General features: G+C 43.9%; 1 protein-coding gene across 1 annotated transcript; it reads right to left on the reverse strand.

Moving 5' to 3' along the window:
- Positions 1–10,989: 10,989 nt before the first annotated feature.
- Positions 10,990–16,603, reverse strand: Tex52 (testis expressed 52). The gene is made up of 3 exons (XM_027951055.2): positions 16,529–16,603; positions 13,980–14,530; positions 10,990–11,284 (listed from the first exon to the last, which is right to left on the reverse strand). The coding sequence occupies exons 1-3, from the start codon at positions 16,601–16,603 to the stop codon at positions 10,990–10,992; spliced, it is 921 nt and encodes a 306-aa protein (XP_027806856.2).
- Between the last annotated feature and the right edge of the window lie 230 nt (positions 16,604–16,833).

Genomic DNA, 16,833 nt, shown 5'->3' on the forward strand with positions numbered 1-16,833 from the left:
GCATGCAAGCCTTTGAGATCTTTCTTCTTAGGGGCTGAAGAAATCCCTGTGATATGCTGGTGAAGAATGCCAAGGAATATTCTAAAGCTAGTCTGTATCCTTAACTGGGTTGTCTGTGTCTTTACCAATAACTCATCTTAGTCTCTTCCTTTCATTATTTTTTGACTTAACAGTTATAGAATTTAAAAAAAAAAAAAAACATACTCAGACAAGAGGATTGCTAGAACCCAGAAGTTCAGAGTCAGCCTAGCAAAATATTAAGAGCCTGTCTCTAAATAAAATTAAAAGTCATGGGCTGGGGTTATGGCTCAGTGGTAGAGCACCCGCCTAGCATGTTTGAGGTGCTGGATTCCATCTTCAGCAACATGTAAAAATTAAAAAATAAAATAAAGGTATTTAAAAAAGTGATGTACAAGGTCTTGGGTTCAAACCCCAGTACCAAAAAGAGAGAGAAATAAAGCAAAACAGAAAACCAATTATTAACAAGGAATAACTAATACATTGATTTCTAATAATGAGACACTGGGGATGAAATTTCCAGGAACACTACTCAGGAAAATTAAACCATTCTGAATAAGTAGGAATAGAAGTGGAAGTTTTTCTTTCTGAAAGAAAAAAAAAAAAAAACTTGGAAAATGTCTTCTTTCTCTCATCTTGTGGTTCACAAAAATCTTGAAGCAAATGAATCTAAATTTAGAAATTCTGAGAGGAAAAACTCAAAGTGTGAAATATAGCTCCTTCACTGCATTTGTTCTCCTTTGAATGAAGTTTTCCTTTTATTCACCAAAAAAATATCTGGGTTGAGGGTCTAGCTCAGTGGTAGAGCACTAACCCAGCCTGCACGAGGCCCTGGCTTCCATTCCCATCACTGCGGGTAGGGAGGACTTTTCAGAAAATATTTATTATCTACTCTGTGCCAGAGCAAGGCACAGCGTAAGGTCTTGGCTGTCATGAAATTTACATTCTGATGAGGAAGCCAGAGAACAAGCAAGTAAATTGATAATGTCAGGTAGTAGTACATGCTGAAGAAAAAGCAAGGTGAGAGCACAGAGAACCATGGAGGAGCAGTGATAGGAGTGGCTCTTTAGAGGAGACGACATTATGCAAAGACCATCATGGAGCCAGCATAGTGGTGGTGGTGGCCTGTAATCCCGGCTATTCAGAAGGCTGAGGCAAGAGGATCACATGTTCAAGGCCAGAATGGACAATTTAGTGAGACCCTGTCTCAAAATTTTAAAAAATAATAATTAAAAAAAAAATGACTAGGGATGTAGGTCAGCAGTAAAGCACCCCTGTATTCGGTCCCCAGAAACACACACACACACACACACAATGCTGGAGAAGTCTGCATAGTTACCTGGAGGAAGGACAGTCCAGACAGAGAGAGGAGTGCAAGTTATACAGACCATAACTTGCAGGCGGGGAGAGTACTTAGTCCCCACACCCCCATTGAACACAGGGACAGATGGGTACCTCACCATCCTCTGTGTCTGGCCTGGCCCTCCTGTGACCAGTCACTTATACCAGCAAGAAGACTGACTAGCTAGGGTATAAAGCTTCCCTGGTGCTGTGAGACAGCACGGCTACCTGTCCATGCTTGTCTTCACTGTCCTCTACACCTTTTTTTTTTTAATATTTATTTTTTAGTTGTAGTTGGACACAATACCTTTATTTCACTTATTTATTTTTATGTGGTGCTGAGAATCGAACCCAGGTCACGTACGTGCAAGGCGATCGCTCTACTGCTGAGCCACATCCCCAGCCCTTCCATACACTCTTCCCGCTGGATCTGTCAGAACTGCAGGAGACTGGGGTCCCTCTGCAAAACAGTGAACATGGAGTGCTGTTGAGTGTGTTCCAAGCTCAGTGAGTGCTGTGAATCCAGGTGTTTTGAGGGACAATGAAGGCTGAAAAGGCACCAGCCTCATAGGCCCTCAGGCTTGAAGTTCTTCTAGAAAACTTTGGATAAAACCAGACTATAACTTTTATTTTCCATTGAGTGTCAAATAGTTATTACTGATTATACTTTGTGTGTGTGTGTGTGTGTGTGTGTATGTACGCATGCTCAGTGCTGGAGATGGAACCCAGGGCCTCATGCATACTAAGCATGCACTGGGTCACTGCCCCTATTGATGATTCTAGACTAGTGCTATCCCATACAGTCATTGAGCACTTGAAACTGAGATGTTATCTAAGTATCAAATACATACTGGATTTTTAAATCAATACTAAAAACAATGTTAAACATTATTTTTAGGTAGATTACATTATTGTATATGGGTAATATTTTGTATCTATTGGGTTAAATAAAATACATTGTAAAATTAATTTCACTTGTTTGCTTTTAATGCAGCAATCAAAAATTTTTACTTTATTTTTTAAGGCCCTGGTTAGTTAGAACCCAGGGCCTTAAACATGTACTGCTGACCCTTACCTCCAGCCTCTGCAACTTAAAATTATTAATTTCAAAAAACTTTATATATATTTCCATTATATTTTTATTGGACAAACACTGTCTTAAATAGATTTCACAAGTGCTTGCAAGACCCTGGGTTTAATCCCCAGCACCACAAAACCAAAACAAAAATATATGTTTAGCCAGGCAAATTGACCTGTGCCTGTAATCTCCTTACTCAGGAGACTGAGGATCACAAATCCAAGGCCAGCCTGGACAACTTAGTGAGGCTCTGTCTCAAAATGAAAAATAAGAAGGGCCTGGGGGTATAGCTCAGTGGTAGAACACCCCGGGTTCCATCTCCAGTAACACAAAAACAAAACAAAACAACATATATCTGTAGGTCTGGGAATGTAGCTGGTGGTAGAGTGCTTGCCTCGCCTAGCATGTGTGAGGCCCTGAGTTGGATCTCCAGCACTACAAAAATAAAAAATGATGAATTTCACAGCTTGTTTCCTCTAACCTGTTATAATTTATTCCAGTATCTCTCAGCACTATCTAAGGTGAATCCTTGGAGCTATGTGGAAGTCCCTGCCCTGTTGTTCAAGCCCCAGAAGAAATGGAGATTAACTGATTAACTGCATCCCACCTTCTCTGTGTTATCCTTCCATGTTTTTTGTTTGTTTTAGTATTAGGGATTGAATTCAGGGGTGCTTTACTAATGAGTCACATCCTAAGTCCTTTTCATTTTTTATTTTGAAAGAGGGTCTCATTAAGTTGCTTAAGGCTTCACTAAGACTGCCCTCAAACTAGTGATCCTCCTGTCTCAGCCTCCTGAGTCGGGATTACAGGTGAGTGCCACCCTGTCTGGCCTTCATGTCTTTAAATCTTCACACCTCTTCTTCCCAATGTTCCTTCCTTAAGCCTGAATAGTGCCCATTCTTATCTCTCCTGATAGGGAGGGTAAGGAGAGCTCATCTGGAACCAGTGAAATCACCCACCCAAATGTCCTGCCACATAAGGAAATTCCCAGAATATTCTTGATAGAATGGGTTATTCAGAGCTAGACAAACAGCTCCCTTGAGCCAGTGGAGAGTCAAGGGCAGCCAGTTCTATTTCAGACTTTCTCCTCTGGGCCCTCAAATCTGCCAAAGACAGGAATGGAGTTGTTTTCCAGAACTGTCCTGCCCAGCAAAGGTCCCAGGAACCCTGTGACAGTTTTGACATTTATCACTGGTGCTCACTGAGCTACAGCCCCAGCCCTATTTATTTATTTATTTTAAATATTTATTTATTTATTTATTTTTATGTGGTGCTGAGGATTGAACCCAGTGCCTCACATGTACAAGGCAGGTGCTCTACCACTGAGCTATAGCCCCAGCCCCTATTTATTTATTTATATTTTGGGGTCCCGGGGACTGAACTGAGGGGCACTCTACCAATGAGCCACATCCCCAGCCCTATCTTGTATTTTTTTAAAATATTTTTTTAGTTGTAGATGGACAAAATACCTTTATTTATTTGTTTATTTATTTTTATGCGGTGCTGAGGATTGAACCCAGGGCCTCACACCTGTGAGGCAAGCATTCTACCGCTGAGCTACAGCCCCAGCCACCCTATTTTGTATTTTATTTAGAGACAGGGTCTCACTGAGTTGTTTTTCACCTCAATTTTTGCTGAGGCTGCCTTTGAACTCAAGATCCTCCTTTCTCAGTTTCCTGAGCCAAAGAGGTTACAGGCATGAGCCACTACGCCCCTCCCTTTTTATTTATTTTAAGACAGGATCTTACTAAGTTTCCAAGGCCAGCCTCAAACTTCAGATCCTCCTGCCTCAAACTCCCAAGTTTTGGGGGTTATAGGCAAGCACCACCACACCTGGCAAGGGGATTATAAATTGGAGGTCAGCCTTAGCAGTTTAGCAAGACTCCATCTCAAAATAAAGGAAAGTGGCACTGCATAGGCAGCTCTGTGGTAAAATGACCCTGGGGGTTCAATCCCCATTATCTCTCTCTCTCTCTCTCTCTCTCTCTCTCACACACACACACACACACACACACACACACACACACAAAGCCCTAACTTGTAATATTGTGAAAATTAAGTGAGCTGATTGGTAAATCTCTTCAACAGTACCTGGTACATAGTAAGTCTTGAGTAGACATTTGCTATTATTTGTGAACTACCTATATATACACAAATATGCACACACACAAACACACATTCATGTATAAGGATATACACACTCTGACTTGTATGCTACTGGAGTCCTCTTCACTCGTAAGTCCAACTGGATCAGGTATCTATTACATTAATTCTCACACTATTTTTTTAAGATGTTGATTTATTCATTTATTTATATGTGGTGCTGAGAACCAAACCCAGGGCCTCACACATGCTAAGCAAGTGCTCTACCACCGAGCCACAACTCCAGCCCCTTTCATACTATTTTATAATTGTTTGCTTATCCATCTTCTCACTAGATCCCCAGCTTTGTAAAGCACCCCCCACTTTTTTTTTCCTCTCTTCTCTCTACATGGACAAAGTTTAATGAATGAATTGTGTGCAAGACTCCAGAGGACACAGATTAAACATCCTGTCATTATCCCAACTCCTCTGGTGATGAAGCACTAGAGCAGCCTTGGGGGTGCCCCACCTGATATTTTCAGTCCCAGAACACAATTGATGCCACAGGTGATCAAGACCTCTTCCTGTTCTTCATCCTTTCCCTTGTTCCTCCGAAATTTAATCACCACTCCTCACCTCATGAGCTCTGTCCCTGCTATGGTTTAGATATGGGTTGAGTGTCCCCAAGGCTTCATATGTTGAAATTTAATCTCCACTGTCAGGTATTAAGAGGGTAGAAACTTAATCCAACTAGGCTATTTAAAGGTGGCCTTTGGGAAGTGATTAGGGTGGATTGAATAAGGTCATTAGGGTGGAGTTTCCATGACTGACGTTTTATAAGTAGAGTGACATACACAAAAACTTGTACAAACACTCCTGCCATGATATGATGCAGCCAAGAGATGCCTTGCAAGAGCCTGCACCATACTGTTTAGACTTCAAGTCTCCAAAACTATGAACTAACTTAGCCTTTTACTTTATAAAGTAGACCGCCACTGGTATTTCATTATAGTGATTAAAAACATATTCATAGGGGCTGGGGTTGTGGCCCACTGGTAGCATGCTTGCCTAGCATGCATGAGGCACTGGGTTCGATTCTCAGCACCACATACAAATAAATAAAAATAAATAAAAGTACACCAACAACTAAAAAAAAAAAAAAAAATTATACAGTTTCCCCGTTAAGATTCTTTTTGTTTGGTTTGTTTTCTTGTTATTTGTTTGAGATGGAGTTTCACTATGTTGCCCAGGCTGGAACTGAACTCCTGGGCTTAAGCGATCCTTCTGTCTCAGACTCCTAAGTAGCTGGGGCTATAGTTGTGTGCCTATAACTCCCTGCTATGTTCTCCAATCTAGATTCTTCAAGTACCCTCAGAAAATCTGGTAAAATTGCCCAAATCTTTCCAAATATTCTGGACTTCCAGGCTCTAGCAAATATTCCTGCCTTACCTTTCCTCTGGCTGAAGTGCTTCTCTTCCTCACTCTTCAGTTTATCCATTTTCTTTCCTACCTCCATTCCCCTTCATTTTTCCTTCCTCCTTGCTTAAGCTTTGGGCCTTCCGATGGCACTCTTTTTTCTAATTATACTTGGGCTCAATAAATCTCTGGTTACTGACCAGGAATCAACTCATGATAGCTCGTGTCAGTGCTAAGGAACATTCAGTGAAAACGCTGGTGGCTTAAGGGAAGCCATACATTCAAACCCCTACCTTGGCATTTGAACACTGGCAACACATGGAAGATTATGTACAAGGATGTAAGCATTTGTAAGTCTCTGTCACAGGGCCTGCAGAGGAGGTGTTGGCTCAGGGACTGACAAAATGTGCAGCTCTATGAATAGCCACAAAACCCATTATCTGTTGTGATAAATAGGTGGCAGTAATTACTGCCACTGTGTGATGGAGAGAGTAAACACACATGGCTCCATGGAGAGCACAACTAAGGAGAGAGCTCAGTTGGGTCAGAGAGAAGCTTGAAGACAAAGGGCTCTGAGCAAGGGAATCAGCCATGAGCAGAAATAGGCCAGAGGTGGCTGGGAACGTGGGAGCTGCGTTGATGGCAGCTTGCAGAGAGGAATTTGAATCTGATCTGTCATTTCAGGGAGCAGCTATGGTTTTTGTTTTGTTTGGGGGTTTTCTTGTTGTTTGTTTTGCAGTACTGGGGATTTAACCTAGGGCCTTGAACATGCGAGGCAAGCACTCTTAACACTGAACTACATCCCCACCCTGCTATGGGGCTTTTTGAGGCAAGGCTCTTGCATGGGACAGCTCTCCCAGACAGTGTGATGAAAAACTATTGACAGGGTTTCCCCTGAATGACTCCCTGGGGGTTCCCCGTCCCCACAATTTCAGCACTTATTGGCTCTGACCATTCTTCAGCGCCCCAGCTACTTAGGAGCCTGAACTTGCCTCTGTAACCTAGCTTATGAGATCTTGAGCAGAGGTTTTGGAAGGAGAGGTGTTGGCCCAGAAGTGGTTCTGAAGGCTTTTTTGTGCAGGATTAATCAGAGTCTGTGAAGCTGGTGGCTTTCATCAGGGCACAGGGTATTCCAGGGAGTGGAATGCTGGCTGTGTCAGGGAAGCTAGTGTCTATTCCTCCAGCCCTGCCTCCCCTCAGATCTACCCTCCAGGTATAGTGACATAGTAAGTTCTTAAGGCAGGCCCAGGTTACAGGGACCCCCTTTTCCCAACCCTGCCAGACTTTCAAGAACTCAATATCCATTAGTGTGTGGAGGTAGGAGTTGGGGGTGTTCGTGGTTACTAGCCAGGCCCATGGTAGGCTGAGCAAGGAATTGCCTTATTAGAGTCTCCAGGCCCAGGAGAATGGATGGCTGCCATTGTCCCCCAGAACTCCAGGACCCACTGGAGCTCAGGAGCTCCAGGAGTCTTCTGCATCCCTAGCTGCCAATGGAAAGAGGGCCCCAACAATGGTCTAGTCCTTGTACCAGCAAGGAAAAGCCTGCTCCAGATTGCAGAATAGGAAGATAGTGGGGTGGGTTGCACTTCCAATTGAGTCTAGAACCTCTGGAGTTGTCTGGGGTTTACCAAGGTAAGGATCTAGCGAACTTCCTTTTTATTCTCTCTCTAGCTTAAGGCCAGAGAGTGTCTTGCTCTATAAAATCCAAATGGCCTCCTTCCTTCTCCCACCTCTCCCCAAAAATCTTCATGTTAGCCTTTAAGTACCACAGGGCCTCTCACTCGGGAGGTGGCAAGTAGCCTGAAAAGTAGGATAGCAACAAGGGCCTTGAAGTTCTAGCTCCCAACTGGGCATCTGCTATTTCACCACCAGGAGGACTGGCACTGCCCCACTTTGGGGTCTGTAGTAGATTGCTTCATAATGGGCTTGGGTTTGCCCATCTAAAAATCTGAGGGCATTAGGGGGTGGGGGGTAGCTCAGGGAGAGTGTACTTGCCTGGCATTGTCTGAGGCCATGGGTTCAATCCCCAGTATCACAAGATAAATAATAAATACATTTAATTAAATACATTAAATTTTAAAATGATAATAAAAGCTAAAGCTGTTAGACTTGTTTTTCAATGGCCTGCGCAGCTCTGACATTTTTGGATCCTATGTAAAGGGAACTATTATTCCTAACCCAGAATAGGGAGGATGGGTCCATTCTCAGAGCCCTGGTTCTCCCTTGGACTACTCAAGAAATTCTCCTTCACCTCTTGGTTCTGTATCGTGACCCCCACACCACCACCACTTCGCACTAACCATGGGGAGAGGTGGCAAAGAGAAGGACTACATAATGGAATTATAGATTTGGAGCTAGAAGTGGGAAACTCTACACAAGTCCTGTGTTATGTTATAATTATTTTAATTTAGATGAAATTTACATGACATAAAATTTATCATTTTAAATTATACAATTCAGTAGCATTTAGTTCATTCATAATGTTATGCAACCACAGTCTCCATCTCATTTCAAAATATTTTCAATTCCCCACTCCTCCAGACCTGGTAACCACCAATTTACCTCCCAGCTCTGTGGATTTGCCTATTCTAGATATTCCACATAAATGCAATATATAATGTATTAGTTTATTTTTCGTTGCTATAATAAAAATATCTGAGGCTAGGTACTTACAAAGAAAAGATATTTATTAAGCTCACAGTTTTGGAAGTTGAAAAACATGGTGCTGATAACAGTTCTGCTCTGGTGAGGTCCCCCTTAGCTGTGTCACACAGTGGATGGCATCATGGTGAGACCACATGTGCAAGGGAGATGGCAATGGCAAATGATGGAGAAGGGCAAGTTTTGCCTTTTTTTTTTTTTGATACTGGGAATTGAACCCAGGGATGCTTAACATTGAGCCACATCCTGGCCAGCCCTTTTTATTTTGTATTTTGAGACAGGGTCTCACTAAGTTAGGGCCTGAGTTGCTGAGGCTGGCTTTGAACTTGCAATCCTCCTGCTTCAGCCTCCTGAGCTGCTGGGATTACAGGAATGTGCCGCTGTGCCTGGCTAAGTCTTGCTTTTTCATAACAACTTATTCTCGCGAGAACAACTAAGATGCTCTGTGAGACTCTCACTAACTCCTTCCCAGGGAGGGGCAGTGCCCCCAAAGACCTGACAACGTCCCAGGAGATCCCTCCTTGTAAAGTTTCCGCCACTCCTCACAAGGCCCATAGCAGGAACCAGGCTTCCCACAGTGAGCCATATCCAAACCACAGCATACAATACGTGGCTGACTTCCTTCACTTAGCATATGTTCAATATTTATCCATATTATATCAGTACTTTATTTCTTTTCAAAATTGTTAATATTGTGGTAAAATATACATATTATAAAATTTACCTTCTTAAATGTACAAATCAGGGGCTTAAAAGAAAATTCATAATGTTATGATGCCATCACCACTATTTCGAGAAATTTTTCATAATCCCCAACAGAAACTCTAATCCCATTAAACAATAACTCCCTGTCCTCTTCCTCCAAGGCCCTGGTGGCCTCTATTCTACTTTCTACCTCTATGAATTTGCCTATTCGAAGGATCACAACGGTGGAATCCTACAATATGTGGCCTTCTGTGTCTGGCTTCTTTCACTCATTAAGGTGTTTTCAAATTTCATCACTATTTTTTATGGGTGAATACTATTCAATTTATTATTTTCATTCAATGAACAATTGAATGAAAATAATAAATAGAATAGTATTTATAATAAATATTTATAATAGTATTTATTGATAGTGCTAACACAAGCTAAACAAGCATTCTACCACTGAGTCACAACCCCAGCCCTGGAAGGCAGATCACGTGCCACTTTTCAAGTACTTCACTTATATCACTTTATTTTTCCCACTTATTTATAGCCCAGTGGTTCCCATTGTGCAGATAAAGACCCTGGAATTCAAAGGGGAACAGTGACTTTCCAAAATGTCACAAAGATGATTAGTGATTAAGTTGCTGTTAGAAACCTATTATACCTCTATCCCCAGGAGCCTGTGGGGCTTGAGAAAAGTGGAGATAGGGAGGTCAGCAGACAAGAGGCCAAGAAAAAGCTGACCTGGGACAGAATCGGGGCAGGAGGAGATGGGGTAAGGCCATCACCTCTGACTTCTCCCCCTCCAGCCCTGTACCTTTTCCACTAGGCCTCCTACAGGTCCCTGGCCCACCTCTACCCCAGCCAGCCAGGAGAGCACCTTTCTGGCTGTTACCCTTCACCTGCTTCCACGTCAGCCTTTCTTTTCCTCCCCATAGCAGGCCCTGAGGCCTCTAGAATTAGCAGCAGCATGGCCCAAGGCCCTCAGATGATGCTCTGGGCTAACTGCTCTGACTTTCACCTTGACAGTCTACTTCATTCCACTCCTGTCCTCTGCTCAGACCTGGCTAACCTTCCTTGGGTCTGATCCTCTTGTCCTCCAGCATCGGCCTGGACCTGACCTCTATTCTCCCAAATCTTACATGGGGACCTGGACCTAAACACAGTGTGTATGGTCTTTGTCCAGACGTCAGATGGTCCAGGGAGGGGAGAAAGGGAGGTTATTTTTGCCTAAGGGACTCTGTACCTTATGAGAGTCAATGTGACTTTTTACCTACATTTCTTACAGCCCCTCTTACCCCAGTGCAAAACACACACACACACACACACACATACGCACACGCGCACGCACACACGCGCACACACACTCATCTTCTTCCTTCCCACTCCTTGTTCTGCCCTTAGGAACTGGAACCCCTCCATGTTCTCACTCTTCTGCCCCCCTCCCCACCATGGTCCCCTCATCTGCTATGAGTATCTCCAAGAAAGAGGTTGAACAATTTAGATTTTCCGTAGAGTCTCCAGGAGCCTGGGGGTACAGAGGCAGCTTGAGTTGGGAAGATGTTGAAGAGGCTGTTCTCCAGAAGCCAGAGTCCATCAGCCACTCCAAATCTTCCTGCTGCAGGAACACTGGTTTAGAAAACTGGAGTTTTGGGGGGGTGCCTACGGACCCACCATGGTCCCAACCCATCTGGAGGCTCCTTCTAGATGTATCCAGGTCTTCTCTTCCTCTTCTTCCCCAAGATTTTGCCAGGTTGTGCCTTGGACAGAGGGTAGAGGGGCAAGGCAATTTGGTCCTTTATCAGGGTTTGGTAATCCTTTATGAGGTCCTTACTCAGGGGCATGCTGGGCAGCAAGGCCAGCTTTAGCGCCTTCTCCTGGTAATGAGGCACAGGGTTTGGGCAAGGCCAGCCTCTGGCGAGAGTAGTGGGGAGTGGATTGGGCAGGAGTGGGAGACCTTGAGGCTCAAACCTCCCACCAGCAGATATGTACTGGGCTCTGTGGAGGAAGGAAAGTGGAGACATCAGAGAAGTCAAGGGAGAACTCTAGGCATGGTGGGGAGGGGGACACTGCCTTCCACAAGCTCCATGGGGATCAGGCTATGGGAATCCCTTCTCTCTCTTCCTTCAATATGGAACTTTGCCAAATGGCTTGCACCCTAGGTGTACATTTTGTCATTGGGCTGGTGAGATCATGTCTAACTAATAAACATTTCATTCTTTTGACATACTGTATATGATATTTTTATGCAGATTCTTTGGGGAGGGTGGTAATTGGGGATTGAACCCAGGGAACTCTACCACTGAGCTGCATCCCCAGTCCTTTTTATTTATTTTGAAACGGGGTCTTACTATGTTGTCCAGGCTGGCCTTGAACTTGCCATCCTCCTGCATCCACCTCCTGAGCCACTGTCATTATGCAGATTCTTATCTGAATTCTAACTGTCCTTCAAGTCTCACCTTCTCCACTAATGCAGTGCCTGTGGGAAGTCCACTGAACTTTGCACAAGTGGGTGGCTTCTCTTCTCTGTTGGCCTGTAGTATTGAACAGTAGGAAATTGACTTAAAAAAAAAACAAACACAGTTGAATAGTAGCACATTTTCGGCTTCAACATGCTTTGCACTTAGTTTGCGGATATTCCCTATTTGCTGTTGCTGGTTTATTCAGGGGTTTCAGCCATGACTGTACATTAGAATTTTAAACATACCACAGGCTAGGAGTGTGGTTCAGTGGTGGAGCATTTGCTTAGCACGTGTGAGGCCCTGGGTTGGATCCTGGTACCAAAATAATAGTAATAAATTTTAATAAATGAATAAAAAGATAAGTAAAACACCATGCCCAGGGCCTGGGTTTGTAGCTCAGTGATAGTGCCCAGCACATGTGAGGCATGAGGTTCATTCCTCAGCACCATATAAAAATAAATAAATAAAATAAAGGTATTGTGTCTATCCACAACTAAATAAAATAAAATAATTTCAAAAAACAAAATACAATGCCTGTCCCCCAGATCATTTAAGCTAGACTTTCTGGGATGAGGCTCAAACCTTGGCATAGTTTTTAAAAAGTCCCAGATCATTCTAATGTGCTGCCAGGGTTGAGAACTATTGGATTTATACATAAATGTTCTATTTCCCCAACAAGACCACAGCATCTTAAAACTTAGATCTTATCTTATGTGTCTGAAGTCTTTTGGGTCCCTGATGCTCATAACGTCATCGATGACTACTCCTTTTTTTTTTTTTCCCCCTGTGCTGGGGATCTAACTCAGGGCTTTGAGCATGCTTAAGCTTGAGCTTTGCTACTAAACTACATCTTTCAGGCCCCAGGCTAATTTTTAACAAATTTTTAAACCCTTCTTTTTCAGAGCTGCTCAGAGGAACAACCAGATTCTCATTACTTTCTTGTTCCCACCTACTGAACTTGTCTAACTCCTTCAAGGTCTAGTTCACATACTACCCTCTCTATGAACTATGAAACCTTATCTGAGGGGCTGGGGATGAAATTCAGTGGTAGATCATGTGCTTAGCATGCAGAAGGTCCTGGATTCAATCTCTAGCACTGCAAAAACAAAAACTTTGTGACCCATTCCTTCATTCTAGGCTCCTGGGCTGCCCCCACAGCTGTACCTTACTCTCAAGGAAATGCCAAACCAGGAGTGATGCCACTTCTTGTGCCCCTTTTATATGCTCAGCATAGTGCCATTTAATCCACAAAAAAACCATCAAAGTACCAGGTACATCTCTGGTATATACCTGAGACATGTGAGGTTCAAAGGTTTAAGAAAGTTAAAATCACCAGCCATGGTGGCATATACCTGTAATCCCAGCAACTCAGGAAGCGGAGAGAGGAGGCTTACAAATTTGAGGACAGCCTGGGCAACTTAGGAAAACCCTGTGTCAAAAATTTAAAAAGGGGGGGGCCTGTGATTGTGACTCAGTGGTGGCGTACTTGCCTAGCATGTGTGAGGCACTGGGTTCGATCCTCAGCATCACATTATAAAAATAAATAAAATTAAGGTATTGTGTCCATCTACAAATAAAAATAAATATATATATATATATATATATATATTTTTTTTTTTTTTAAAAAGGGCTGGGAGTGTAGCTCAGGGGTAGAGTACCCTAGGTTAAATACCCAATCCTGAAAAAGAGAAAGACAAAAGAAAAAGTTAAAACTGTTTGTTAACTTTGTGATCTGGGGGCTGTGAGAACTTGAGCAAAAGACTTGACCTCTTCATCTAAGATGCCCACTTTCCTGAGGGTCTCAGGGGATTGAGTAATACAGTTAAAGTACTTAAATTTGACAGTGAAATCTTTTTGAGGAGGGTACTAGGTCTTATTCCCTTTTGGATGCTCCTACATATGTACTTAGCAACAAGTACTCTGAGGAAACCTGGGTTCCATCCCCTGCACCACAAAAAAAGGATAAAAGGGGGCTGGGGTTGTGGCTCAGCAGTAGAGCACTTGCCTAGCATGTGCAAGGCCCCGGGTTCGATCCTCAGCACCACATGAAAATAAAATAAAGATATTGTATCCAACTACAACTTAAAAAAAAAAAGGATAAAAGGGATGACACCATAGATGGGCAGGTTGGAGTACCAATTTAGACACCAGAAATAGGAATGGGAGTGAGGGAAGGGTCACCTGTGAACATGGGCAGGATGAGCAACTTGGGAGGCAGGGGCTTATCTTACTTTTTGAAGTTTGCAGGAGGCATGATGTTGCCATGAGTATCCAGTGGAGGCGCTCTGACTTCACTCCTCAGCTTGAGTTTCTGCATCTCCTTCAGCTCCTTCTTTGTCTTCAAAATCACCTGGCTCTTCCTATTTATGTCCAAGAAGATGGGGGTAGAGTGGATGAAGGCCGGGAAGTTGTTTTTCCCAATCCAGGAGGGAGGAGGGATGGGGGTGTCTGCTGGGGGATAGTCGTGGGCATTGGAGTGGGTCAGCCAGCGCCAGACATTGCTGTCATAGGGCATGTCAGGGTGTGTGGGAAAGGTGGCAGGCAGACGCCCCACATCGAGCCACGTGTGAAAGCCCCAGCTGTGCTGGATTGTGTCCTTCCAAGGGTGGATTAGCCGGCGGTGCACTTTGGACTTCATATCTGAGTGGGGTGGCAGCCTCTGGGCCAGCTGGTGGTAGGCTTGCCGGGTAAAGCCAGGTAACTCGCAGGTCTCCCTGGGGAGAAGGAACTCGCGCTGAACCCACGTTTGGTGGGTCGGGAGGGATTCATTGGCATGGACCATCTAGGGAGAGACAAAAGGAAGCTGGGATGAGCTATGCAGGCAGGGGTGCAGGGACTGGGGGGAGGCATTCTACTGTCCTCCTCAGGAACAAACTGCCAACCTCCTGAAGCCCAAGACTCTCATCAAGCCATGATGGCCAGCAGGGAGTCATCTCTTGGCTCCTGTCCTGCCTTTCTGAAGTTATTGTAATATTCTCTGTATTATTTTCATGGATTGCTCAAATTTTCTTTCCACTGATCGGCTTTGATTTCCTACCTTCTCATCATTGTTGCCCCCTTTCCTGCCCAGGTACTGGTGCTCTCAAGAAAGCACATCGGCTGCAGGGTCTGTGAGGGGAAATGGCACATACCAGCCCATTCAGAAACCCTCCTTCCCTTGCTTCTGGACCTGGTGACACTCCAGGAAACAGGTCTAGTTGGTTTTCCATTTCAGACTCCTTTTACTATTTGTTCCTCTGTCACAGCACTGTCCCCTCTCTTATTAAAAGGCAAACAAGTATACAGAGTATCTAGAATGTCAGTTCCTCCCCTTTTTCTGTGCCCAGCCCCCACGAGATAAGTAGTAGCAAATGTCTTTTTTTATTTTTAATTGTAGGTAGACACAATACCTTTATTTATTTTTATGTGGTGCTGAGGATCGAACCCAGCGCCTCACACGTGCTAGGTAAGTGCTCTACCACTGAGCCCCAGCCCCAGCCCAGCAATTAAGTATTGACATTGTGCTCCATACTTAAGCACATCTCATTCAACCCTCATACTATGTAAGCAAGTATTGTTATTTTCCCTATGGTTTGGAAATGTCCCTCAAAAGCCGATGTGTTAAAGGCTGCTCCCCAGCCTGTGGCACTATTGGGAGCTGGTAGAATCTTTAGGAGATGGGGCCTAGTGGAAGGAAGTCTCTGGAGGTGTGCCCTTGAAGAGACAGTGGGCTCCCTGCCCCTTCTTCTTTTTGCTTTTGGACAACCATGAAGTGATGACTCCTCCACTGTGAGCTCTCACCATGACACATTGTGCTGCCTTAGGCCCAGAGCAGCAGGACAGAACCACTATAGACTGAAACCTCTGAAACCATAACCCAAAATCAACCTTTCCTAAAGGAGGTTGTTTGTCTCAGATATTGTCAGAGCAAAGGAAACTATCTCAAAAGATGCAAAGAGCAAGACCCAATGAGTTAAGGAACTCACTCAGGATGCTGGGACTTGAGCTGTCTGTGTTCATCTTCAGCATATCGTTCTGTGTGAAATGCTTTTTTTTTTTTTTAAACTTATTTTTAGTTGTAAATAGATACAATACCTCTATTTAATTAATTAATCTATCTATCTATTTATTTATATGTGGTGCTGAGGCTTGAACCTTAACAAGTGCTAGGCAAGAGTTCTACCACTGAGCTACAACCCCAGGCTGTGAAATACTTTCACATAGCACAGTGCCCAGTGTGACCTGGCCAGGACAAAAATGTGTATCTGTAAAAATGCTTCTCCCTCCTGTCTACCCACGAGGATTTTCTGATTCCCCAAACCTACTTTTTCTTGGGTCTAAGTCATTTCTATAAGTATGTGGGGCTGGGGGATACATATGATACAGGTTGAGTATCATTAATCTGAAAATCCAAAATCCCAAATGCTCAAAATCTGAATTTGAGTACTGACAAGTCACAGTGGAAAATTCCACACCTGACTTTATATGATCAGTTGCAGTGAAAACACAGGCATACTAAACACATTGCATAAAATTACCTTGTATAAGGTATATGTGAAACATGTGAATTTGGGGTCCTCTCCCCCAAGACATCTAGCAAATATTTCAATATTAAAAAAAAAATTCTTGAAACACTTTTGGATAAGCATTTTGGATAAGGGATACTCATCTGTGCTAAGTAGGCATCTCCTCTGTTTTGAGCTCTGTGCCAGCAGCATCATAGGACCAAGAGGGAAACACAGGGGAGAATTCACCACAGCCTCTAGCCCAGGTGGAGAAAAAGGTAGGCTCCTCCCCCTACCTTCAGGAAAGGCTCTCTGACACAAGATGAATTGCTCATCCTTCCTCTGAGTGATTTTTGTGGGTTACTAGCCATTCTTCTTCTGGGCGTCAGAGCCAGGAGGGGTGGCTTAGTGGGGAAGCCCTTTCTGGCACCATTGTTTGTTTCTAGGGTCGCTATGGTGATACTTCCTGGCTGGTGACAAGAGAGGAGGCCCTTACCTGTCACCAGAGACTCTTCAGGCCCTCGGGATCCTGCCTCCTTTTCAAGTGAGACAGGCAGAGAGTGGGAAGGACTCTCTTGACAGTTCTGGCTGCAAAAAATGG

This window comes from Marmota flaviventris, chromosome 3, assembly GCF_047511675.1.
Source record: "Marmota flaviventris isolate mMarFla1 chromosome 3, mMarFla1.hap1, whole genome shotgun sequence".
In the NCBI taxonomy this organism is placed as follows: Eukaryota; Metazoa; Chordata; class Mammalia; order Rodentia; family Sciuridae; genus Marmota; species Marmota flaviventris.

Excerpts from the sequence above, each read along its gene's own strand:
- Tex52 (XM_027951055.2), bottom strand. The coding sequence starts at position 16,603 with ATGGCTAGTAACCCACAAAAATCACTCAGAGGAAGGATGAGCAATTCA. Across the intron at positions 14,531-16,528 it reads TCAGAGAGCCTTTCCTGAAG|ATGGTCCATGCCAATGAATC; the intron begins GTAGGGGGAGGA and ends GTCTCTCCCTAG. Across the intron at positions 11,285-13,979 it reads CCTCCTGCAAACTTCAAAAA|AGCCCAGTACATATCTGCTG; the intron begins GTAAGATAAGCC and ends CTTCCTCCACAG.